This window comes from Xyrauchen texanus, chromosome 39, assembly GCF_025860055.1.
Source record: "Xyrauchen texanus isolate HMW12.3.18 chromosome 39, RBS_HiC_50CHRs, whole genome shotgun sequence".
NCBI classification, from domain to species: Eukaryota; Metazoa; Chordata; class Actinopteri; order Cypriniformes; family Catostomidae; genus Xyrauchen; species Xyrauchen texanus.
In genome coordinates, this window is record NC_068314.1 from 10,706,120 (window position 1) to 10,731,243 (window position 25,124).

At 41.0% G+C, this 25,124-nt stretch overlaps 1 protein-coding gene across 1 annotated transcript; it reads right to left on the minus strand.

Moving 5' to 3' along the window:
• Positions 1-11,389: 11,389 nt before the first annotated feature.
• Positions 11,390-12,300, minus strand: LOC127632880 (zinc finger BED domain-containing protein 4-like). The gene is made up of 3 exons (XM_052111704.1): positions 12,141-12,300; positions 11,858-12,046; positions 11,390-11,750 (listed from the first exon to the last, which is right to left on the minus strand). The coding sequence occupies exons 1-3, from the start codon at positions 12,253-12,255 to the stop codon at positions 11,425-11,427; spliced, it is 630 nt and encodes a 209-aa protein (XP_051967664.1). The 5' UTR covers positions 12,256-12,300; the 3' UTR covers positions 11,390-11,424.
• Between the last annotated feature and the right edge of the window lie 12,824 nt (positions 12,301-25,124).

Sequence of the window (25,124 nt, forward strand, 5' to 3'; positions counted from 1 at the left end):
TCCTCTAACAGGGAAATGACTGATCCTGAGATCAGAAGGGATTTTAATTGCAATTTTCTGCTGCACATTATGGTTTGACTCGCCTCAACTCTACTCAATTTACTTTTCTGAGCTTGCATTTCCACAGCAGTTTAGTGCCCCTCAATGTGGATGGGATTATAGGATGATCGTCATAGTTGTGCCACCTCTACTGCCATGACATCATTTTAAACATGACAAAAACTGACCAAAACAATAACAAAACTGCTAGCTGTTAGCTACTAGCTCATTGTGCTGCATAAAGCAGTTGTTGCATGGTGATTTTACACGTGTAACAGTTGAATTGGCCTGGTTGTTTTAGAAGCAAGCTTCCAGTAGCTGGTCAACTAAATAAAGTGAAGCTTTCAAGCAGAGTATAGAGGTAACATAACAAAACATACCATCCTCCATCATGGATCAACACCAGTCCAGGGCACTCTCCCTCCCATTGCTCGCCGGTTTAGATAGCATCCATTTGGTAGAACCACTTGATAGTTCTGTAGTCACTTAAGTTTTTTTAACTTTTCCCTACACTGTTGTTAGGTTCGGTGGTAGCCGTGTGTGGCCAAAAGCTGAGACACTTCCCGAGAGACCTTATCATTTCGCTCATTGCTAACGAGTGGACCGTCTGCACCTCGTTTATTGACCATGCCGTGGTTTTGCGTATAGCCATTTATTTTTTCACAATTTGAAAGTCGCTTGAACAAATGACACTGTTATCGCTGCTGCTAACTTTAAAACTAGCGGGTTGATGTTGCGTGTCGGAAATCCAGTGACGCTGGTAGTGACGATTCTCCCTGACCAATCAGTAATCTGCAGAATTTTGACGTCACATTTAGTATCGGCTCGGCTCTCTTGGAACCTCGGTGGTACCAGGTACTATCCACAGTGGAAAACCCCCAAAAAGCGAGTTGAGTTGTACCGTGCAGTGGAAAAGGCCCATAAGCGACCAAGGTGCATTGAACTCTCCCTTCCCCCGCCGCCAATTCTCACCCTCGGTGGCCATCCCAACAATCTCCTGATCTACCCTAAACTCCCAACTGCTAACCCTTCAACCACACAGGACACATGGAATTTCTTCTTCAAATGAACTGAAACAAAACACAGTAAGCTGTCACAGTACATCTTGGTAAGGTCACACAAGAGAAAAAAAAAAACAAGAGTTTGTACAACCCCAGGGGCTGATTTCGATCAGCAGGTTGTAAAGGAATAAAGAGTTATTTTACAGGTACCACAAAACAACTAGAGATTTATATGACAATTTCCCTAAGTACAGGGTACTGCAGATACTGGATAATTGTTTAAGCTTAGGATAGACTTAGGATGGAGCCCACCAAACCAAACCTCACCTCACCTTGCTGTTTGAACTGCGATGCACCTCATTCATCTCTGCCTGCATCACCTTTGTCTATTGATGGACTACACTCTTGAAATGGTATACATAGACTATCATTTAATTGGCAATAAAAGCCTTTATCAGCCAACTGACAAAGGAAATGCTTCTATGTATATACTTCAAAGACATTAGTCATTCATCTTAAAGTTCATTAAAACATTTATTTTTTTAAACTGGACCTAAATTTGCATTTACAAATTTTAAACCATGACTTGTACTGCACACAAAAAACAAATGTTGGCATTATATTCATGTTGTTTAGCCAGAGGGGGATTAGCCCCCCACAGTGAACCTGGTTTCTCCCAAGGTTATTTTTCTCCATTAACCAACATCATATGGAGTTTTGTGTTCCTTGCCTGTCACCTCTTCTTACAGCAGCTCATGAGCTACAGAATAGGACATATAAATAAAACTGGACAGGAGAATGACATTCTGGATTTGAGCCATTTAAATTGGCTCTGTCAAATGCACTATGTCTAGGCCTGCCAGATTATTCAAACTGTTCAATCTATTTGATTCTGAGAAACAGGGGTTCTGAACTAAACACTGTGACGACGGACATCGACCAAATGCATACTTTTCAAAAGGATTAAGACACTTGCACGGGGAATGCCACAGTGCCTATGTTTAGTAGCTGCTGCTATCAAAGCTGTGTTGTCATGTTTAAACTTGGTGGCATTCCACCAATCAAATGTATATTTTCCCCATACAGTTCACACTCTGCTGATGCAATCAAAAATGTTCTCCTAACAAAGTATTAGGTTTTCTTACAGTGACAGGACAACCAATTGCATTTTAAATTAATAAACTGCTATTCTAATTTTGATTCCAGAGCTAGAGGAGTAGCTATCTTAATACATAAAAACATCCACTATTCCTTGAATAAGGTTCTTTCTGATAGGGCTGGAAGGTATCTGATTGTGGTGGGCTTGCTTGACTACGCACCAATTATTTTGGTAAATGTCTATGCCCCTAATTTTGATAATGTAGAATTTGCGAATAATCTATTGATGCAGATCCCAGCCTTAAATACGCATTTATTGTTATTTGGCGGTGATTTAAATTGTGTCATGGACCCTGCAATGGACCGGTCTGGGTCACGTACTTGTGTTCCCTCTGCCATGTCAAAATATTTTTCTGATTTTATGGCCCAACATGGATGTGTTGATCCCTGGAGATTTCATAATCCTCAATGTCCATCATACATATTCCCACATAGATAATTTTTTTGTTGATAGCTCTCGACTACTCCCAAGGGTAACAAACTCTGAATATCTACCCATTGTCATTTCTGATCATGCTCCCTTGACCCTTGACATAATCATTTCCTCAAATTGTAAGAGCCGCCCCCCTTGGAGACTCAATTCTCTATTTCTTTCTGACCCAGCCTTTTGCATCTATTGACGATTTCCTTATTCTAAACAAAAGAGATGGTATATCTTACTCTTTATTATGGGAGACACTCAAAGCATATCTCAGAGGGCAGATTATTTCTCACTCAGCGTATCAAACTAAAATTAGGAAAGCTAGACAGGAGGAACTCTCCAATGCCTTGGAGAGCCTTGACCGCCAATATGCTCTGACTCCTTCTCGTGAACTCTATAAACAATGCCTCGACCTTCAAGCAGAGTTTCATCTTCTATCCACAGGCACAGCAGAGCGGCTGTTACTATGATCTCGTGGCACGTATTATGTGTATGGTGACAAAGCCAGTTGCCTTTTGGCCCATCAGCTAAAACGTCATGCAGCTGGGCGATCTTTATCTCAAATCGAATGCCCTTCTGGACGGCTCCTCTGTGGAGATCGTCAAGAGCACCAAATTCCTTGGTGTTCACCTGGCGGAGAACCTCACCTGGTCCCTCAACACCAGCTCTATCACCAAGAAAGCCCAGCAGCGTCTCTACTTTCTTCGAAGGCACCCCCCATCCTCACTACATTCTATAGAGGGACTATTGAGAGCATTCTGAGCAGCTGCATCACTGCCTGGTTTGGGACTTGCACCGCAAAGCCCTGCAGAGGCTAGTGAGGACAGCTGAGAAGATCATTGGGGTCTCTCTTCCCTCCATCAAAGACATTTACAAAAAACACTGTATCCGCAAAGCAACCAGCATTGTGGATGACCCCACACACCCCTCACACAAACTCTTTACCCTCCTGCCGTCTGGCAAGAGGTACCGAAGCATTCGGGCCCTCACGGCCAGACTGTGTAACAGCTTCTTCCCCCAAGCCATCAGACTCCTCAATACTCAGAGACTGGTTTGACACACACACACACACGTGTCCTGAGTTGCACTTTAATTACAGTCACTTTATAACTGTCTGCTACCTCAGTAACTGCTATGTGCATAGAACAGTTTCTCATAGTATGTTATGTTTACATTTTTAGAAACTGTCATCTTTTTGCACTACTGAGTACTGGTCAGCGCTGCACTGTGTCTATTGTCCTGTTCATTGTCAGTAATTTGTTGTACTGTCCCGTACTTTGCACATGTTTGCACGTGCACTTTATATATATATATATATATATATATAGGTATTTTCTATAGGTATTTTATTTCGTTGTGTTGTCTCATGTGGTCCTGTGTTGGTCCTTTTGTTGTTTTTATGTAGCACCATGGTCCTGGAGGAACGTTGTCTCGTTTTGCTGTGTACTGTACTAACTGTAATGGTTGAAACGACAATAAAAACCACTTGACTTGACTTGACTTGACTTGACTTGACTTGACTTGGAACTCTTACAATTGACCCTATGGAGATCAACTCTGTTTTTAAAACTTTTTACTCCTCACTTTACACATCAGAGTCCCCAGATAATTCTGATGTGATGGTAGAATTTCTGGATAACTTGGAGATACCCACAATTGAAACCACGCTGGCTGAGCAAATTGATGCTCCGGTAACATTTGATGAGATTATATGCTCTATCAAGTCTTTACAGTCAGGGAAAGCCCCTGGCCCTGATGGCTTTCCCCCTGAATTTTACAAAAAATGTCATGACAAACTGGCCCCACTGCTATTGTCTGTGTTTGAGGAGTCACTGAAGCTGGGCTCTCTTCCCCCCACAATGAGACAAGCCTCAATATCCCTTCTCCTAAAAGAGGGGAAGGACCTCACTACATGTGGATCATACAGGCCCCTTAGCCTTCTCAATGCTGATGTTAAGGTTTTGGCAAAGTTACTGTCATCTCGCATAGAGGGTGTTCTGCCCAGCATAATATCGGCATAGCAGACTGACTTCATTAAAGGTCGTCATTAATTTTTCAACATTCAAACCCTGTTTAATATAATTTATTCCGAAGATATAAATAACCGCCCTGAATTAGTAATTTCATTGGATGCCGAGAAGGCTTTTGATAGAGTTGAATGGGAATATCTTTTTGCCACATTGATTAAGTTTGGCTTTGGAGATGCATTCATATCTTGGATACGCCACTTGTATACATCGCCTCTAGCCTCTATCAACACTAATAATTTCAAATCTGACTATATTACCATGTCCCGTGGAACTCGCCAGGGTTGTCCACTTTCCCCTTTGCTTTTTGCTATAGCTATTGAGCCTCTCTCAATTGCACTCAGAACCTCGCCCTCATTTGTAGGGATAACTTGCAGGGGGTCAGAACACAGACATGCCTTGTATGCCGATGATTTGCTTTTGTATGAAACTGACCCTGTCTCCCACATACCTTTGTCTCTATTGGAAACTTTTGGCTCTTTTTTGGGTACAAGCTCAACCTGCAAAAACGTTTAAGTATGCCTTTAAATGCAACAGCGCTTCCACTTCAACAGTCTGATTTGCCATTCCAATTGAATCGTCTTGGTTTTAAATATTTAGGAGTTAATGTTACTCACTCACTATCTTGCCTATTAGATGCTAACTTCATTCCTTTCCCATATAAAGACTACTTTTAAAATGAACATACTGCCAAAATGTATTTACCTATTTCAATCCATTCCCCAAATCGTATTTTAAATGTATTGATCAGGCTCTCATCTCATTTACTTGGGGAGGGAAGACTCCCAGAATTAGGAAATCCCTGCTGCAGCAATGCACGCTCAGTGGAGGGCTATCTCTGCCTAATTTTATGTATTATTACTGGGCAGCCAACATCCAGAAGTGTTTGTTTTGGCTGGATGCTCCACAGACATCGTGGTGCCAACTTGAGGCTGGGTCATGTGTGTCGTCTTCCCTCCCTGCTCTCTTGTTTTCTTCCATTCCCTTATCTCCTTCTCGCTACACAGACAACCATGTTGTCAGTTCCACTCTTAAAATATGGTATCAATTCAGGCATCACTTTCAGTCATGTTCTGCCTCTACTCAAATGCCCATCTGCAGCAATCATCTCTTTCCACCTTCTCAGTCAGATCCCGTCTTTCGTCTCTGGGAGAGAAATGGCATATTGAGCTTCAGTGACCTATTCATAGGCAATGTTTTTGCCAACTTTTCAGACTTTTCCACCTCTCACAACTTAACCCCACTCACTTATTCAGGTATTTCCAGGCTAGGCACTGTCTCCAACACCTTTCCCGACTTTCCCTACTCACCCCCAAGGCAACCATGGGAAGAGTTATTTAGACATAAACCTCACCAAAAATCTCTCATTTAAAAAATATATCAAAGTATTTTGTCTTTTGACAAGCAGAATAGCTATAAAGCTGCATGGGAGACTGAACTGGGAGTAGATTTTGGTGAGGATTTTTGGGAAAGAGCCATCAAGAGAATATGTACCTCTTCGTCATGTGTGCGCCTAGGTCTTATCCAGTTTAAAGTGGTACAGAGATTGCATTTCTCACAATCAAGATTATCAGAAATTTACCCAGAGTTTGATGACACCTGTGTCAAGTGTGGAACAACTCCCTGCCATCTTAGCCATATGTTTTCCCTTTGTCCCAAACTAGAAGAATTCTATCTTCAATATCCTTTCAGACATTCTTCGAGTCCACTTAGAACCAAGCCCCCTACTAGCTATTTTGGTGTTACGCCAGTCCCACAGCTCCTTAATGGAGGACAGGCAGATGTTGTTGCCTTTGCTACTCTGCTGTCAAGGCGTAGGATCCTATTCTCCTGGAAATCCTCACAGTCCTCTTCTGTGGCTGAAGGACCTTATTTTCTTTCTAAAATTAGAGTAGGTGAAATTCACTCTCAGAGGGAATACTGATAACTTTTTCAAACGCTGGAATTCTTTTATTACTTATTTCAATGAGCTACAAACCCTTCCTTGATTAGGGTGTGCATTCACCCACAACCACTTTTCCCTCCATTGTTTTTATTTTATTTATTTAAAAAAAATATATATATAAATTTTTTTTACTTTATTTTAAACGCTCACTTATTGTGGTTTCCCATTAAATGTTTGTTTGTGCGTTTATGTGTGTGCGACATGTAAGACCTATCCTGGGGGGTGGGTGATATGGGATTGGGGATGGTATGGGCTCGGGAAAAGGAAAGCTCTATGTTATCCTCATTTATGTTGTATTACTATTGTACAATGTTTGAAAATATTGTCCTGACTTCATATAATAATAATATTATAATTTTTTTTAAAACATGGAAAAAAAATTATTAATAAACTGCTAAAGAATGTGTTGTTTCCTAAAGAAAATGAGATCTGTAAGCGCAGGGGTGACCGTGGCCACCATGGACCGAAGCCTGGCCACCCCATTGGCCACCCCACTCGCAATTAGTCCTTTTTTTGGTCATTTTTTTGGCACAATTTAGTTCTTTAGAGGTGAAATCATCTCTGTAATGTAATGAAATCATCAACTTTACATGTGCGCACACCAAGGTCGCCAAATTTACGTCCCGGGTGTCATTGTATCCACTCAATCACCCCCCCTCCCCAACAGTCCCACGATATAAAAATACTGCCTGAACATTTTTGTGCAACCACAGACTGATCGCTTGACCCTGCCTGGCCACCCCTTTGAAAAACTCCTGGCTCCGCCCCTGCGTAAGCGTGCACTCTTCACGAAGGAGCAGTGATGACGTTTCAAAGAAAACTCATTTTCAGATTCTTTAAAAAATTCAAATGTCGACCAACAACTGGTTTAACATTTACATGCCTGATTTCCAAATATGCGCAACAACCATCAGAATTGATTGAAATTCAAAACATGCAAACTGACCAAGAAACAAAGTCTTGGTCAGAGGGGGGTGTGAGAGTGAGATGTTTGAGAGTGAAAGTGGAAGATGTGTCTAAAGGAACACTAAGGCAAACAAGTTTTTTTTTGTCAAAACATTTTGCCAAAACAGCTGTATCCCAATTAAAAAAAATAAAAAGGCCCATATGGGGCAGAACATGCCTAAAAAAAATTGGCTAATAATTGATTGAGACTCCAGGATTTACAGCATTGGCATAGAGATGTATTTTTTACAACTGTCACATATGTGCAGCGAATAATGTGGGAAGGTGAGGTAAGCAATCTTACCTCGTCCACCACTCCTGTTTTTTGTTTTTTTTTCAGGACATTATGATGGACTTCATTGAGCTAAAATTGTGTCAAGAAAATAAATATTGTCTTGTGATTTTGTTGAGATGTTTTATAAGTGCTACAACAGTGGTGAAGGCTCTGATCAGACAAGTCATTCCAAAATGGGGAGTGCTTAAAAAAATTGTCTTCTCACAATGGTACTCACTTTTTAAATAAAGTGAGTACTGAATTGGAAAACGGATTGAGAATACATTTGAAAACTCACTTTGCCTACCACCCTCAAAGGGAGCTTGGACAGCCCTCAGTCCACATACAATTTTCACAGGTTGCTAATGTGAGGGGGAATCGAATCTCCACCCCAGGAGAGTTTTGTGGGGCCGAACAAGCAGATGGGTAAAGCTGGTGACACACTCCTACATCATGGTACATTTTCAGACGGTCATGAGCTGCCTCACTGTGCATGCGTACAGTTTTGTCAGAAGTGAGGAAACAAATTCAGCATGGGAATCTGTCATCCGTGAGTCCAGAGCACGAAATCATATATATTTTCCCCATACAGTTCACACTCTGCTGATGCAATCAATAATTTCTCCTAACGAAGTATAAGCTTTTCTTACAGTGACAGGACAACCAATTGCATTTTAAATTAATTAACTGCTAAAGAATGTGTTGTTTCCTAAAGTAAATGAGATCTGTAAGTGCAGTGGCGGAGCTAGGGGGTGGCCAGGGGTGACCGTACATCAACGGGGAACCTTGGGTCAAAAAGTATGGTGTGAAATGAGTGCTGGAGTGAGGCGATGTTTGTAAGCAAAAGCCACCTGCTTCACATAATCATCCCATTCCACTCCATAAGTTAGCAGCGTCTTAGCCATTTGATCAATCAAAGTTCTATTAAAGTGCTCAACCATACCATCCGACTTTGGGTTGTAGGGAGTGGTATGCATCTTTTTAATGCTCAGCAGAAGGCAAAGGCTCTGAATCACCTCTGCCTCAAACTGACAACCAGGGGCGATTCTAGGGTCAGAGCTTTAGTGGTGCTGAGCACCCAATGAGCCCCACTGCCACCACCACCCTCTTTTCAAACAAAAACAAAAAATATGTCTATTGAAAAATAACTTTATCATTTTAACATTGGTTCAACTAACTTTTTTTCTTTTTTTTTTTTTTAGACCTTTTCAGAGCACCAGCTTATTTGTGAGAGTTCACACAGACAGCCCCCTGTAACAAACACAAAACCTTCTTCAGTCAGCTGGTTTTCCTGACCGTTAACTCCATGTGCCTCCTTTTGTATCAACAGTCATCAGATTGGTTAGATTAGATTCAGCTTTATTGTCATTGAACAAAGTAACAGGTACTTGGACAACAAAATGTAATTCATCTTCTGTAAATTATTTACAAAAAATGGTTCTTGAAAGGCTCTTTTTTGTGTGCCAAACTGAGTATGAGGGTATTGAGACAGCTTTAACTGTTTAGGACCAGTGTCCTTATCCCCTAAGTCTGAACAGCTCTCTTCTGTCTCTGTTGCTTTGGCTTGGTGGTCTCTATGTTGCACTCCCTCTGTCTCTTCATTTCTTTCACTAGTCAATTCCCTCTCATCCCTTATGGACTCTCCCTGTTGTTTTCCTCCTCCTTTATTATGAAAAAATGTGGTGTAAAATAATGTTACAAAAAGTAAATGTAATATAGGCTACTTAATGACAATAAGTTAGTATAGGAGTATGAGTAGTTACTGTTTTGCTTGCCACTATTCACTATATGTCAATTTATTGTTGTTGTTTCCTCACCTGGTTCTTCCTGCATGCTCTCCCTTTCGCTTTCTCCTTCTCCATCTCCCTCTCTTTCCCTTGGCACTGACAATCATACACAAATATATTGTAGGCAGGAGAGTTGAGGTCAGTTTGTCATGTCACAAAAATGTAATGGAGACCATTTACAGATTCTAAGGATATGATCAAAAGGCACACAGAGGCGGGTCATTTTATATGTCTTTATTGTTATTATTATTATTGGGCTTAGAAACTTTTTTAAATCACAAATTCCTTTCACAAGAGAAGCTGTATTCTCCATTGTGGGTTTAAAAAAAATAACCATTGCCTAGATAAGTAATTTGATTATCTGTTACTTTAGCTTAAAGAGCAACATGCAGGTTGGACACCCCTATATAGCATAGTGTATGTTGATGATAAAACAACTAGATTTTCTGAACTGGAGTAATATATATTTAGCCATTAACGATATTTTGAGATAAATTGTGATAAAATAACTTCCGCGTCTATAAAGCACTAACCGGAAGTGACGATGGGCGAGGGAGTCTGGTCAAGTTCAAGCTCAGGTTACAATGGATGCGAATGAAGAAACCGAGTTCTCCGGTGTGGACGAACATGCCTATGATGGAACACAGGCCTATAATTATGAGCAAATGAAGAGTTAAAATAATTAAAAGTAAGACTTACTCTGCTAAGTCCTTGTTTTCGTAGCACAGAATGTCTGCTAACGTTAGCACTTTGTCCTCCAGTCCAGCCTGCGCCAAAATCCGGTGTACACTTTGACGGTGGACTTGATTCCATCGAGTGCACCGAGGGAACAGCATCAGTAATCAGCCTCACGTGGTCCTTACTCCGAAATCCCATCCGAGACTCCAACAAATCTCCAGGTCGATAATTCTCGGAGTGAAATGTGCGCCACAAACGACCGAGTGTGTGGTAACAGACGCGGCAGTGAAGTCTGCTCTCTTCACCTGCACAAAACGCACTCAAGACCGAAAAGCCTTGTTTTTTCTAGAAGGAAAATGATGGACACGATGTCCTGACAGGCTGGAATTCGTGCAACCAGCACAAACACAATAATTTACCATTATGGCTTCTCTAAAACTTTCTGTACTGCTCTAACTACATCAACACCCACAATGAGAGCTGACCGCGAGCTCTTTTGTTTGCCTCGCCCTACGTCATATGACGCGTTGATAGCGGGAAAGGCGTATTCCAGAGCCTAGCACATTTTCATCAAAAGCTCTACATCAAATGAGATTTCATTAGTAATTTCTACATATGTGTTTTTAAAAGACCTCTGCAGACAATATAATGTATTAATTCAGTTATAAATTCAACCTGCATGTTGCTCTTTAACACTTTTCAGAAGAACAAAAAAAAAAACTGTCCCTAGTCTCTCACCTGAATCTGTCTATTTTCTTTTAAAGAACTGTCCTATGTCCATTGCTCACTGGCAGGTAGAGATGGGCAGATCGAGGCTTCGTGAAGCAATGAAACAGTCGAAGCAAATGTGCCATTTTGTTTCGAGGCTTCGAATCAATCCGAAACCCGTCTCCACGGTGACACCTAGTGGTCACTTGCAGGTGTTGATCTGAAACAACCTTTACAAAGAGCTAATAAAAAAATGTGTTGGTTTTTTTTTTTTATTGTATTTTTGTAATATATGAAGCTTGTAACCTGTAGTCTCTTCACATTGCATAATGTGATTTTGGTCATGAAAAATGAATATTAATAAAAATAAATCAAGCCACAATGTCTCCCTTTCTTATAGATTTTTATTCAAAAATATTAATTTCTCTGCTGTTGAAGGACTCAGCCTACTTCTTTTTTACAGATAATTTCTCCAGCCTTTGAAAAAATTCTCTCACAAGGGACACTTGTTGCTGGCATACAAAGATATTTTTTAGCTAGGACATACAAATGAGGAAAGATTACTGCTCTCTCTTTCCAGTAAGTTAGAGGATCATGAGTTCTGGGCAAAAACGCATCGCTGAGGTATTTTTTCATTTCCACTGTGGCATCAGCTGTAGGATTGTGTATCATCTGGGTCTCACGGATACGATTGTCAAAATGTTCCCATAAACTGTCTTGTGTTTCAACTGGTGTTGATGATGGGCCTGATGTTGACATTTGTGGTTCTGAATTAAAAGAAACGGCAATTAGTAACAAATCATAAACTGACAACACATATGAAGTATAAATTTCATGAATCACATTACATAAGATAACATAGACTGAAACTCACCAGGAGTTGTGTTTGAACGCATCAGTGAAGCACACTCCAGTGTGATGTGCTTTTCAGCATCCAGGGCTTTGGCAGGATTTCCAAAAGCCACATTTTTAAACCTTGGGTCCAGCAGTGTAGCCAGTGCCAAGGCTCTAAAAGTCTCGTACCCTCCACATCTGGAGTGCAGACCTTCTTGTAGATGTGAGCCTATGAGCCAACACAAGAGAAAACCATATTAATTAAAATAATGACAACAATATGAGAGTTATGGCCAATTACACGTATGGTCATAGTGTCCTACCTAATTGTACAGTTGATTCCTGCGTTGCATTTCCTTTTTTCTGTGCAAGCTTGTGCTGCAACATCCTGTACAATGGTATGAGCTTTGAAGCAGACACTCTCTGTTCCTCTGACATCTCTGTTGTTGCTAGTTTGAATGGTTGAAGAAGTGTCAATGACTGTTGAATAATGAATTTTTAAATTAATTTGTGTGTGTGTGTGTGTGTGTGTGTGTGTGTGTGTGTGTGTGTGTGTGTATACTAAATTTTTATATTTGGTTCTTCTGGATTTATTCTTAAGATGTACTGTCTAGTTACAATATCAACACAAAGCTAGTCATTTTTATTAACAACTTTAAAATGTGTTGATGTGCATGCACCCCCCCAAATTAGTTCACATTTACTATATAATCTAGTCAAAAATGGTTAATAATGTTGGCAAATTATGCAGATGTATAATTTGTCAACATTATGAACAAGGAGCATCAACAGATTTAAACTATGAAGGCAGAGAAACATTGCATTCCGTAACAATCTGCAGATGGATAACTTTGCTTTAAAAAGGGGTAGTAATACACTTTGGTGTTGTATTTTTACTGTTGATTATTATGATCGTTATGCCCACTCTACATGGGGATAACGACTAATGTGTATTTAATATGTACATAGTCATAAATTACAACCTGATTTACCAAATTATGAGCGCCAAGATGGCGTCTGCATAGCTGAACCGTTTCTGTCTCGCATAAACTTTTGTGCAAAACTTAATCTATTTTTTCCTTCCTTGATTTTTGCGTTAGTTCTACAAATGTCTTTATGTTTTGAATGATGCTACAACGTTTTTAAGCTGGAATTGAGAATATTTGCCTTTTGGGACTGTTAGAATTGAACTGTCGCGGCCTGTCGAGTGCGTTGACTGAAACATAACCTGAGATAAATGGAAGGAATGGTGGAAAGTGTGAAGCGTGTGCATAGTTATGCTAAACTCACCCCCGAAGTCGAAGAGGATTTAAGTATGGATTGTTTACCATCTTCAGACACCCCGATTAACAGCCCTCTTCTGAAGATACGACGGCAGGTATCTGAGCCCTTAAATACGGAAATACTAAATGATATACTGAAGGCGATTGAGAGGTTGGGAAAAAAGCAAGATGATTTCGTGGAGAAGCTACTGGAAATTGAAAGGTCTGTTACATCCAATTCGACCCTGATCTCCCAACTCGCCACCAAAGTTGATTCAGTTGCCGACAAAATGGAGAGGGCTGTAGCTAAAACTAACGAACTAGGTGTTCAAGTAGCGGCTGTGGTCACTGAAAACAAACAAATGTGGGAAAAAATCGACGAACTGAGGCATATAAAAGACGGTGGAATTTGAAAATGTCTGGTATTCCGGAGGAGGCAGGAGAAAACGTGAAAATGATCGCAATGGATATTGTTTCTCGAATCTCACCGGGATTGAGAGACGTTCTTCAGACTTCCATTGATGTTGCACACAGAATCGGTGCGAGAGCAGAAGGCACGAGTACACGGCGGATTATTGTGCAGTTTTTGTCACGCACTCATCGGGATCGCATCTGGATGGACGCGAAAAACTCTGAAGTCCTCAAACAGAAAGGCATCAAAATAACAGAAGATCTGACACAACGGGCGAGGGAGGCACGGAATAAACTGTGGCCGCTGGTAAGTCAAGCCAGGAAAGATGGAAAACGAGCTGGGTTCAAGGGATCGGTTGCCATTATTGATGGAAAGAAAATTACAGCGGATAGTATGTGAATCATATTAACGTTTGCCCTCTATCCTTTTATGGACCAAAAAAGTGACATTGAACCTTAGCTACAAGTAGGCCTGTGGATGTAACCTCTGCAAAGATGGTGTCCTTTTTGTTCTCTCATGGCATCTCCTTTTGAATGATGGCCTATTAACGTTAGTTTGATATTCTCTAAGCCATTTGATGCTTGATATGGAAGGTTAAAGAGATTAGTTTTGCTTTTTGTTCCTTCTCGCATACTTAACTCGTTTGCCCTAGGGCAGATTGTTCTTTTTTTTGTTTTTGTTTTCTGTTCCTAAATGTCTTTGAACTTTTCTTGTTTTTCTCTTAATGTTCGGGGGATTCGCGATCTTACTAAAAGAAAAGCTTTATTTTTATTTTGTAATTCTAAAAGAAGAGATGTTTATTTTCTACAAGAAACTCATTCTAGTGTTAATGATGAGTCTTTTTTGGTCCGCACAGTGGGGAGGTAAAACTTTATTTTCACATGGGTCTACTCACTCAGGGGGAGTTGTCATTTTATTTAACCATAATTTTAGTGGTAAAATTCTCGAGTCACATTTCTCCCTAGAGGGCAGATGGATAATAGCTGTTGTTCAGCCTGGAGAAGCTGTTATTATCTTATGTAATGTATATGGCTTTAACAGCTCTAATTTAAACCATATTCTTTTCCAATCTTTATCTACAAAATTACTTGCTTTAAATTTGAAATTTCCTTCAGCAGCGTTTATTGTGGGAGGGGACTTTAATGAAGCCCCCGATCTGCATTTAGATAGATTCCCCCCAAGACTTAATGTTAATTCTCTTAATTTAGTTATAAATGAATTTTGTAACAGGCTTTCTTTGTTGGATGCTTACAGACACGTCCATGGAAACAGTATCTCGTCATTTACATGGTTTAAAGCAGACATGTCACAAAAATCTAGAATAGACCTTTGGCTTATATCTGACTGCCTAGTTTCTTTTAATTGCTCCTATACTATTTCTCCTGCCCCTCTAACTGATCATGCCTGTATCGATCTTGAAATATCTGAGGTTCGTAACAGTTTTCAGAGACGACCAGGATACTGGAAGATGAATACTTCGTTTTTGCAACTTCCTTCATATTGTTCAGGCATTAAGAACATTATCGAAAAATGTAAAGTTAATTCAGACTCTGCTATTGCAAAGTGGGAACTTTTTAAATACGAGTGCCGAAAATTCTCTATACAGTTTGGTAAACAAATTTCTAAGGCAAAGGAGTCAAGAAGCTCTGCGATCATAAAGGAAATAAATAATATTTTATGTTTGTCATCTCCCAATGAACAGGACAGGGAGAAGTTGTATTTATTGAAGGAAGACCTTGATGTTCTTTATGCAGAAAAGGCCAAAGGTGCATTCATCAGATCAAGGGCAAAATGGCTTGAATTTGGAGAAAAGAATTCTACATATTTTTTTAATTTAGAAAAAAGAAGAGGCGAGTTAAAAAGGATCTCAACCCTTAATATTAATGGTAATCTCACTTCTGATGAAGGCAAAATTTCAAAGTTTGTATCTGACTTTTATCAACGACTTTATACTTCTTCTTTTCATTCTGAATTTTCTTATACATTTTTCTTGAAGGTGGATCCTTTTATTTCATCTATAAGTGAAGATAGTCATGCTGTTTGTGAGGGAGAGATAACTGTGGAAGAACTGGACATTCTAATTACAAAGACCCCATTTAATAAGAGTCCGGGCCCTGACGGTTTACCGTTTGAATTTTATCGATCATTTTGGAATGATATAAAATATTTAATTTTAGATGTTTTTAAAGAATGTTTAGATCGGGGGGAATTATCTGCATCGCTGAAGCAAGGTCTTATTACCTTAATTCCTAAACCAAATAAAGATAAACAATTTTTAGATAATTGGCGCCCTATAATGTTGCTTAATTCTGATTACAAAATATTAGCTGCAGTATATGCTAGGAGACTAAAACCCTGCTTAGAAGAAGTTATCTCACTCACACAATCTGGCTTCATGAAAGGTCGACACATTTCAAATAATATTCGTCTTGTCTTAGATCTTTTAGATTACTCTGAGTTAGTTAATGATGATGCACTTATTTTGTTCTTAGATTTCTACAAGGCATTTGATACAGTAGAGCATACCTTTATGTATGATGCTTTAGGACGATTTGGCTTCGGTCCAAAATTTATGAAAACTGTTCAGACCCTGTATAAAGACATCAATAGTAATGTATCCTTGTCTAATGGGACTTCGAAGGCATCCAAATAGCAGAGCGTACTATCTTAACCAGTCAACTGGCAGATGATACATGTATTTTCCTGAAGGATAAAAGACAAGTCCCCATTATATTAGAGGCATTAAAACATTTTTCAAATGCCTCTGGCCTTTCTGTTAATCAGAGTAAATCAGAGATTATGACAATTCATCATTCTGCTGTCCCAGATATATGTGGAATTAAGATAAAACAAAAGGTTAGGTATCTTGGCATTATAATCAATAAATATCCACATGAAAGAGTTGAAAATAATTTTACTACGTGTTTACATAAAGCAAAAATGGTTTTTAATTGCTGGTCTCAGAGAAACCTGTCTATCCATGGACGTGTTCTGCTTTCCAAAGCTGAGGGAATTTCGAGGCTGGTATATCCTGCTCTCTCCTTGTATGTTAACCCTAAAATGTGCACAGATATTGACAGGGCCATATTTAAGTTCATTTGGAAAAACAGGACAGAATATATAAAGCGAAAAACAATTATTAGAACTATTTCGGAGGGTGGGCTCAACGTTCTTGATTTCAGTACTCTTAACACCATTTTTAAAATCAACTGGATAAAACATTGCTTGGCCCATAATAATTCTATATGGTTTTATATCCCCAATTTGTTTTTTGAAAAGTGTGGTGGGTTAAACTTTTCATTATCATGTGACTTTAAATGTAGTAAACTTCCCATAAAATTATCTAACTTTCACAAGCAATCACTAGATGCATGGAAAATAGCCTTTAAACATAATTTCTCCCCTCACACATGTATAATATGGAATAACCAACATATATTATCTAATAGAGAAAGTATATATAAAAAAGAATGGTTTGATAAGGGAATTATTTTTATTTCCGACTTATTAAATTGTAATGGTGAGATCTATAATTATCAACAATTTCTTGCTGTTTCAGGGATTGAATCTACATGTAGAGATTACCATATGGTTGTTAAAAACATTTCCATAAAATTGCTTCAGCTTGTGAAAGCGCATCTCAATTACAACTCAGTGTTGCGGCAGACTCCTAAACTTGTTATTGGAGGTGTTAATATTTTGGATATGAAGTGTAATAATTCTTACATCAGAAAGTGTCTTAATCAAGATATCAGATGCTACCCTAAAGCAATTCTGAAATGGAAACAATTTTTTTCTTCTATACCCTCTTCTGAGATAATCTGGTCCGCAAGTAATACATTTTTACTGGCAAATAAGGTCAAGGAAACTCATTTCAAAATACTACACAGGTATTATCCCTGTAATGCATTTCTTAATAAGTTTAAAAAAGACTTCTCATCACAATGTTGTTTTTGTAATCTTGAATCTGAAACTCTCATTCTTTTATTTTGTAATTGTAAATACTTTTGGAAGCAGGTATCTATGATGGTTTTTGATGCATTCTACAAAATTATCAGAATAGATGAGGCTATGATCTTCTTCTTGGATTGTAATACTGGCTCAGATATAATTGATAACACATTAAAGTTAATAATTCTTCTCGGGAAGTTTCATATACATAAAGCTAAAGTAATGTCTATAACACCCTCATTTAATTTCTTTTGTAAAGATCTTAAAATATTTTATGACTCATTGAAGTCAATCACTACAAATAAGAAGTGCATAAAAACATCTCATATTTTGAAAAAAATTGTCTGTAGAATTTAATGTTTTACTCTGTATAATGTAAGATCTGTTTTATGTTTCCCCCAATATCTGTTTGTCTTATGTTTGATGTTAAATGTCATTGTAAGCTTTTATGAAAGTTGAATAAAAAAAAATAAATAAATAAATAAATTACAACCTGTGGGCACTTTAGCCACATCCTTAAGTGAGTGTTGTTTCGCGGTTAAACGCTGCACATGCCGCGATGCTCTCTGTCGGTAGGGAATAAGATGTCCGCCAGAGCACTTCCGGTAGCTTCACCTACTGCTGGCAGATTACAGCGATCCAGAGCGATCCAGTTATATATATATATATAGATCAGTGAACTGCACGCGTCTTGCGGAAGAACATTGTAACCGGCGCTACTTCTCTCCGTTTATGACTATGGACGAGTCACCCAGGTCCTGTGCTACTCCACAGCGGCGGCGATCCGCTGGACTAAAATAGTCCGAAAATAAACACTTATTATAGGTGTACCATGGTGATTCAGGATACTGACTCCAGTACTCACCGATATGGTTTCAGAATCGGAACAACTCTAGGTAAAAGGAAAGAAGTGTGAGACACAGCTTTGGAGCAACTTAGTTGATTCACAACGCTACATAACGAGTTCTCACTCTACGTGTGTTTCGCGCTGGATGACGGTCGTGCTGAGCGGTGCAGGTACAGAGGAGAAGTAGAAGAAGAGAAGAGGATGTTTTCATTTTCATCCTTAACACATACATTTTAAACCACAAACTACGGAGTATGTTTTGGACATTATTTAACCTTGTCAAAGACGAACAAATTTTAGAATAACAACATTTCTAGCTCCTTTTTAGGGGTGCTGAGTCTAGCCCTTGCTGACAACCCTGGTCTGAATGTAAAGTCTCAGGAATGCCATGAATCAATATGTAGTCCTCAAACAGGCAATGCGCCACTGTCTGAGCCGTTTTTGATTAGGCAACGCATACACATTGGCAAATTTGGTAAAGTAGTCCTTAATGACTAGCACATACTGATTCCTTTTTTGGTCGTAGGCAGCTCCAAGATGTCCATAACCACTCTCTCAAATGGCCAAACCATCTGGGACCCACCCATAGGTGTTCGATGGACTGGAACAGGACCTCAATGAGTTTGACATGCCCTGCACTACTCACACCATGCTTTGATGTCTCTATTTAATGTACATGGAAGGCCAGTAACAGAATTGTCTCGCCCGTTCCCACACACGTTCAGAGGAGAAATGGGCAGAGGCTGGGGCCCCAACTCTCTTACAGCCCACACAATGGCCCACAGCTCACAGTCAAAGGTGGACCAACGCCTCTGTGTGGAGTTCAATGCCCTGCTGGCATAAGCAACCACATGTTCAGGTCCATCTCTATCCTGAGCAAGTTAGAGGCGTCCGAATGGGTTTTAAAAGGCACGTTGAAGTCAGGCAATATCACTATTGGATCAGATGACAACGCTCCTTTCAGAAAGTTGAACGACTTGTCACAGTCAGCAGTCCACACAAAGGCCACATTCTTTCCAACAAGCTGGTTCAATGGAGCAGCAAAATTTGAAAAGTCGTTGACAAATCGTCTATAATAAGAACATAAGAATACCCACAAATGCCCTGACCTCTGAAGGAGACCGGAGAACTGGCCAGTTTTGAACTATCTCTGTGATCCTGGGATCAGGCTGAAGGCCCTTTTGAGAAATGACATGGCCCAGAAAGACTACATGATCTCTGGCAAGGTGGCATTTATTGGGGTTCAGTCTCAAGCCTGCCGGTTGGATTCTCAAAAACACTTCCTGCAGGCTAGACAGATGTTCATCAAATGTTTTGTTGAAAATCAAAGTATCATCAAGATATACAGTACCATGCAGATATGCCACGGGAGGACCAGATCCATTAGACGTTGAAATGTGGCGGAGCAGTTTGAGAGGCCCATTGGCATGAATCGACAGTCATAGAGCCCCCGTCTAGTCGTAAATGCCGTTTTCCTCTGTCCTCTTCAGCAAATTCCACCTGCCAGTAGCCGTTCGAAAAATCTAATGTGCTAAACCACGCAGTGCCTGCCAACACATTCAATGTATCATCCACACGGGGCAGAGGGTGAGAATCTTTTACAGTCACACTATTCAAGCGTCTGTAGTCGATACAGAAACGCCAGGTGCCACATTTCTTTTTCACCAAAACGACCGGTGACACACAGGGGCTGGAGCTCTCCTCAATGACACCATCTGCTCGTAGACTGGCTACTTGTCTCTCTATTTCAGCACATTTCTCGGGACACACACGATATGCCCGCTGTTTGATAGGTGTCTGTTCACCGGTTCTGATGTAATGTTTCACTAGATTACATTTACCATCATTCTGCATGGAGGAACTGAAGATGTCATTGTATTCCAACAGCAATGCTGAGAGCGCAACTCTCTCTGATTCTGAAATAGGCGACTCATCCAGCAATACAGGAGGTGCTGTTCTATTAGACGTTGCTGCCACTATATTAACTGGAGCATGAATTAACTGAACGTGTAAGTCATCAACTGAATAAAACTCACCAAGGTGCATTTTAACTAAATGTTCTGTCCGGTAGGATTCAAAATCCAAGCTTTTGTCAGTCCATTGTGAACAGTGGTTACCGTGTGAGCCACGACTAGACTGGAAGAATCTGCCACATTGGGTTCCAAATAGCCAACAAAGTCACTCGACAAATGAGCCACATTAGGTGGATCCACTTTAACTGGTACAACTGACTCGGAGAGGGGCGGTGAGTATATTGTGGTGGCCAGAGATACGTTGCAGTACCTAGGAACAAAGGCTTTGCCTGTAAGAAGAGGGATAGACATGTCCCACAGTTGCAACTTTGCCCGGCTAAGGTCTAGTAAGGCATGATTTCTCAACAGAAAGTCCCACCCAACAACACAGGCTGTGTGGTTTCTCTCACCACATGAAATACATGCTGCCATGACTCAGTTTCGAGCTGGAATGTTATGTGATGGTTCCCAATGTATCTAGCATCTGTCCATTCACGGCACAGGCTGCCACATATTCCTTCTTCAGTGGGCGATTACGAAGTGCTGGAATAGACATGCGGAGATCTGCACAAATGAGAGACACACTGGAACCAGCGTCCACTAACATTTGAACCTCCACACCTTCAATCACTCCTCTCACATACGACACAAGCTGTTCCTTGTCAGTGTTCGTGATCTCATTAATGTCTTTTAAAATTTAATTACTGTCATTAGTGTCATCCATTTGAAGGCCCACGACATCAGCTACAGTCCATTTCCTGGCCCATTGCGTCATTCCCTGCATCAGGAGACATGAAACGTACTCCTCAGCTTCCTAGAGTCCTCCTCATAGCAGTTCCATCTGCGAGGACTGGGGCTGAGTCTTGTAGAAAATTTTGTAGAGTATGAGTCTTTATAAACATGAAAATCCGTACCTGACTTATGCTCATCATTGTGTTGGAACAATTCCCTCTTAGGTGAACGGCCCCTCCGTGCACTGTCAAAGACAAGTGACTGGCATCCATGGCCCCCACAGCAGCACTGGCACGTTCAACTAGACTGAGGGCAGCTTCCGCCCCACTCATCAATTGCTTTAGGACTTACTTTCGCTTTCAGTACTTGGTTCTCATCACCCAAACGTCTCAGCACCATTCTCATATCCCTCATTTCTTCTGCCAATCTATCCACTGCTCTGTACAGTCCAACATTCCAGAGTGAACAGCAGTCACTGCCCCTCCATCATTATGACCGTGAGCAGCATTAACAGCCATGTAATCAGTCTTTATCACATCTCTAGCATTCTCGCACCGACCTGCAATTATCACAGCCTCCTCTAAATCTGTTGCTCCTTGTTCAAGGCATTTTGTTCTGAGCACAGGATCGACACCTGTCACGAAACGGCAAAACATTTCTTCCTGTTGAGCCATATCACCATATTCAGGAAAAGATTTGTCGACCAACCTGCTGATTTCAGCCGCATACACCTCGAAACTTTCCCATGGTGCACGAGGGCAGGCCGATAGTCTACCTCTGAAACGATCCATTTTTCCATTATCAGGAAGGTGGCATTTATTGGGGTTCAGTCTCAAGCCTGCCGGTTGGATTCTCAAAAACACTTCCTGCAGGCTAGACAGATGTTCATCAAATGTTTTGTTGAAAATCAAAGTATCATCAAGATATACAGTACCATGCAGATATGCCACGGGAGGACCAGATCCATTAGACGTTGAAATGTGGCGGAGCAGTTTGAGAGGCCCATTGGAATGAATCGACAGTCATAGAGCCACCGTCTAGTCGTAAATGCCGTTTTTCCTCTGTCCTCTTCAGCAAATTCCACCTGCCAGTAGCCGTTCGAAAAATCTAATGTGCTAAACCACGCAGTGCCTGCCAACACATTCAATGTATCATCCACACGGGGCAGAGGGTGAGAATCTTTTACAGTCACACTATTCAAGCGTCTGTAGTCGATACAGAAACGCCAGGTGCCACATTTCTTTTTCACCAAAACGACCGGTGACACACAGGGGCTGGAGCTCTCCTCAATGACACCATCTGCTCGTAGACTGGCTACTTGTCTCTCTATTTCAGCACATTTCTCGGGACACACACGATATGCCCGCTGTTTGATAGGTGTCTGTTCACCGGTTCTGATGTAATGTTTCACTAGATTACATTTACCATCATTCTGCATGGAGGAACTGAAGATGTCATTGTATTCCAACAGCAATGCTGAGAGCGCAACTCTCTCTGATTCTGAAATAGGCGACTCATCCAGCAATACAGGAGGTGCTGTTCTATTAGACGTTGCTGCCACTATATTAACTGGAGCATGAATTAACTGAACGTGTAAGTCATCAACTGAATAAAACTCACCAAGGTGCATTTTAACTAAATGTTCTGTCCGGTAGGATTCAAAATCCAAGCTTTTGTCAGTCCATTGTGAACAGTGGTTACCGTGTGAGCCACGACTAGACTGGAAGAATCTGCCACATTGGGTTCCAAATAGCCAACAAAGTCACTCGACAAATGAGCCACATTAGGTGGATCCACTTTAATTGGTACAACTGACTCGGAGAGGGGCGGTGAGTATATTGTGGTGGCCAGAGATACGTTGCAGTACCTAGGAACAAAGGCTTTGCCTGTAAGAAGAGGGATAGACATGTCCCACAGTTGCAACTTTGCCCGGCTAAGGTCTAGTAAGGCATGATTTCTCAACAGAAAGTCCCACCCAACAACACAGGCTGTGTGGTTTCTCTCACCACATGAAATACATGCTGCCATGACTCAGTTTCGAGCTGGAATGTTATGTGATGGTTCCCAATGTATCTAGCATCTGTCCATTCACGGCACAGGCTGCCACATATTCCTTCTTCAGTGGGCGATTACGAAGTGCTGGAATAGACATGCGGAGATCTGCACAAATGAGAGACACACTGGAACCAGCGTCCACTAACATTTGAACCTCCACACCTTCAATCACTCCTCTCACATACGACACAAGCTGTTCCTTGTCAGTGTTCGTGATCTCATTAATGTCTTTTAAAATTTAATTACTGTCATTAGTGTCATCCATTTGAAGGCCCACGACATCAGCTACAGTCCATTTCCTGGCCCATTGCGTCATTCCCCTGCATCAGGAGACATGAAACGTACTCCTCGCTTCCTAGAGTCCTCCTCATAGCAGTTCCATCTGCGAGGACTGGGGCTGAGTCTTGTAGAAAATTTTGTAGAGTATGAGTCTTTATAAACATGAAAATCCGTACCTGACTTATGCTCATCATTGTGTTGGAACAATTCCCTCTTAGGTGAACGGCCCCTCCGTGCACTGTCAAAGACAAGTGACTGGCATCCATGGCCCCCACAGCAGCACTGGCACGTTCAACTAGACTGAGGGCAGCTTCCGCCCCACTCATCAATTGCTTTAGGACTTACTTTCGCTTTCAGTACTTGGTTCTCATCACCCAAACGTCTCAGCACCATTCTCATATCCCTCATTTCTTCTGCCAATCTATCCACTGCTCTGTACAGTCCAACATTCCAGAGTGAACAGCAGTCACTGCCCCTCCATCATTATGACCGTGAGCAGCATTAACAGCCATGTAATCAGTCTTTATCACATCTCTAGCATTCTCGCACCGACCTGCAATTATCACAGCCTCCTCTAAATCTGTTGCTCCTTGTTCAAGGCATTTTGTTCTGAGCACAGGATCGACACCTGTCACGCAAACGGCAAAACATTTCTTCCTGTTGAGCCATATCACCATATTCAGGAAAAGATTTGTCGACCAACCTGCTGATTTCAGCCGCATACACCTCGAAACTTTCCCATGGTGCACGAGGGCAGGCCGATAGTCTACCTCTGAAACGATCCATTTTTCCATTATCAGGAAGGTGGCATTTATTGGGGTTCAGTCTCAAGCCTGCCGGTTGGATTCTCAAAAACACTTCCTGCAGGCTAGACAGATGTTCATCAAATGTTTTGTTGAAAATCAAAGTATCATCAAGATATACAGTACCATGCAGATATGCCACGGGAGGACCAGATCCATTAGACGTTGAAATGTGGCGGAGCAGTTTGAGAGGCCCATTGGCATGAATCGACAGTCATAGAGCCCCCGTCTAGTCGTAAATGCCGTTTTTCCTCTGTCCTCTTCAGCAAATTCCACCTGCCAGTAGCCGTTCGAAAAATCTAATGTGCTAAACCACGCAGTGCCTGCCAACACATTCAATGTATCATCCACACGGGGCAGAGGGTGAGAATCTTTTACAGTCACACTATTCAAGCGTCTGTAGTCGATACAGAAACGCCAGGTGCCACATTTCTTTTTCACCAAAACGACCGGTGACACACAGGGGCTGGAGCTCTCCTCAATGACACCATCTGCTCGTAGACTGGCTACTTGTCTCTCTATTTCAGCACATTTCTCGGGACACACACGATATGCCCGCTGTTTGATAGGTGTCTGTTCACCGGTTCTGATGTAATGTTTCACTAGATTACATTTACCATCATTCTGCATGGAGGAACTGAAGATGTCATTGTATTCCAACAGCAATGCTGAGAGCGCAACTCTCTCTGATTCTGAAATAGGCGACTCATCCAGCAATACAGGAGGTGCTGTTCTATTAGACGTTGCTGCCACTATATTAACTGGAGCATGAATTAACTGAACGTGTAAGTCATCAACTGAATAAAACTCACCAAGGTGCATTTTAACTAAATGTTCTGTCCGGTAGGATTCAAAATCCAAGCTTTTGTCAGTCCATTGTGAACAGTGGTTACCGTGTGAGCCACGACTAGACTGGAAGAATCTGCCACATTGGGTTCCAAATAGCCAACAAAG

Excerpts from the sequence above, each read along its gene's own strand:
- LOC127632880 (XM_052111704.1), bottom strand. The coding sequence starts at position 12,255 with ATGTCAGAGGAACAGAGAGTGTCTGCTTCAAAGCTCATACCATTGTAC. Across the intron at positions 12,047-12,140 it reads GGAATCAACTGTACAATTAG|GCTCACATCTACAAGAAGGT; the intron begins GTAGGACACTAT and ends GTTGGCTCATAG. Across the intron at positions 11,751-11,857 it reads GCGTTCAAACACAACTCCTG|AACCACAAATGTCAACATCA; the intron begins GTGAGTTTCAGT and ends CTTTTAATTCAG.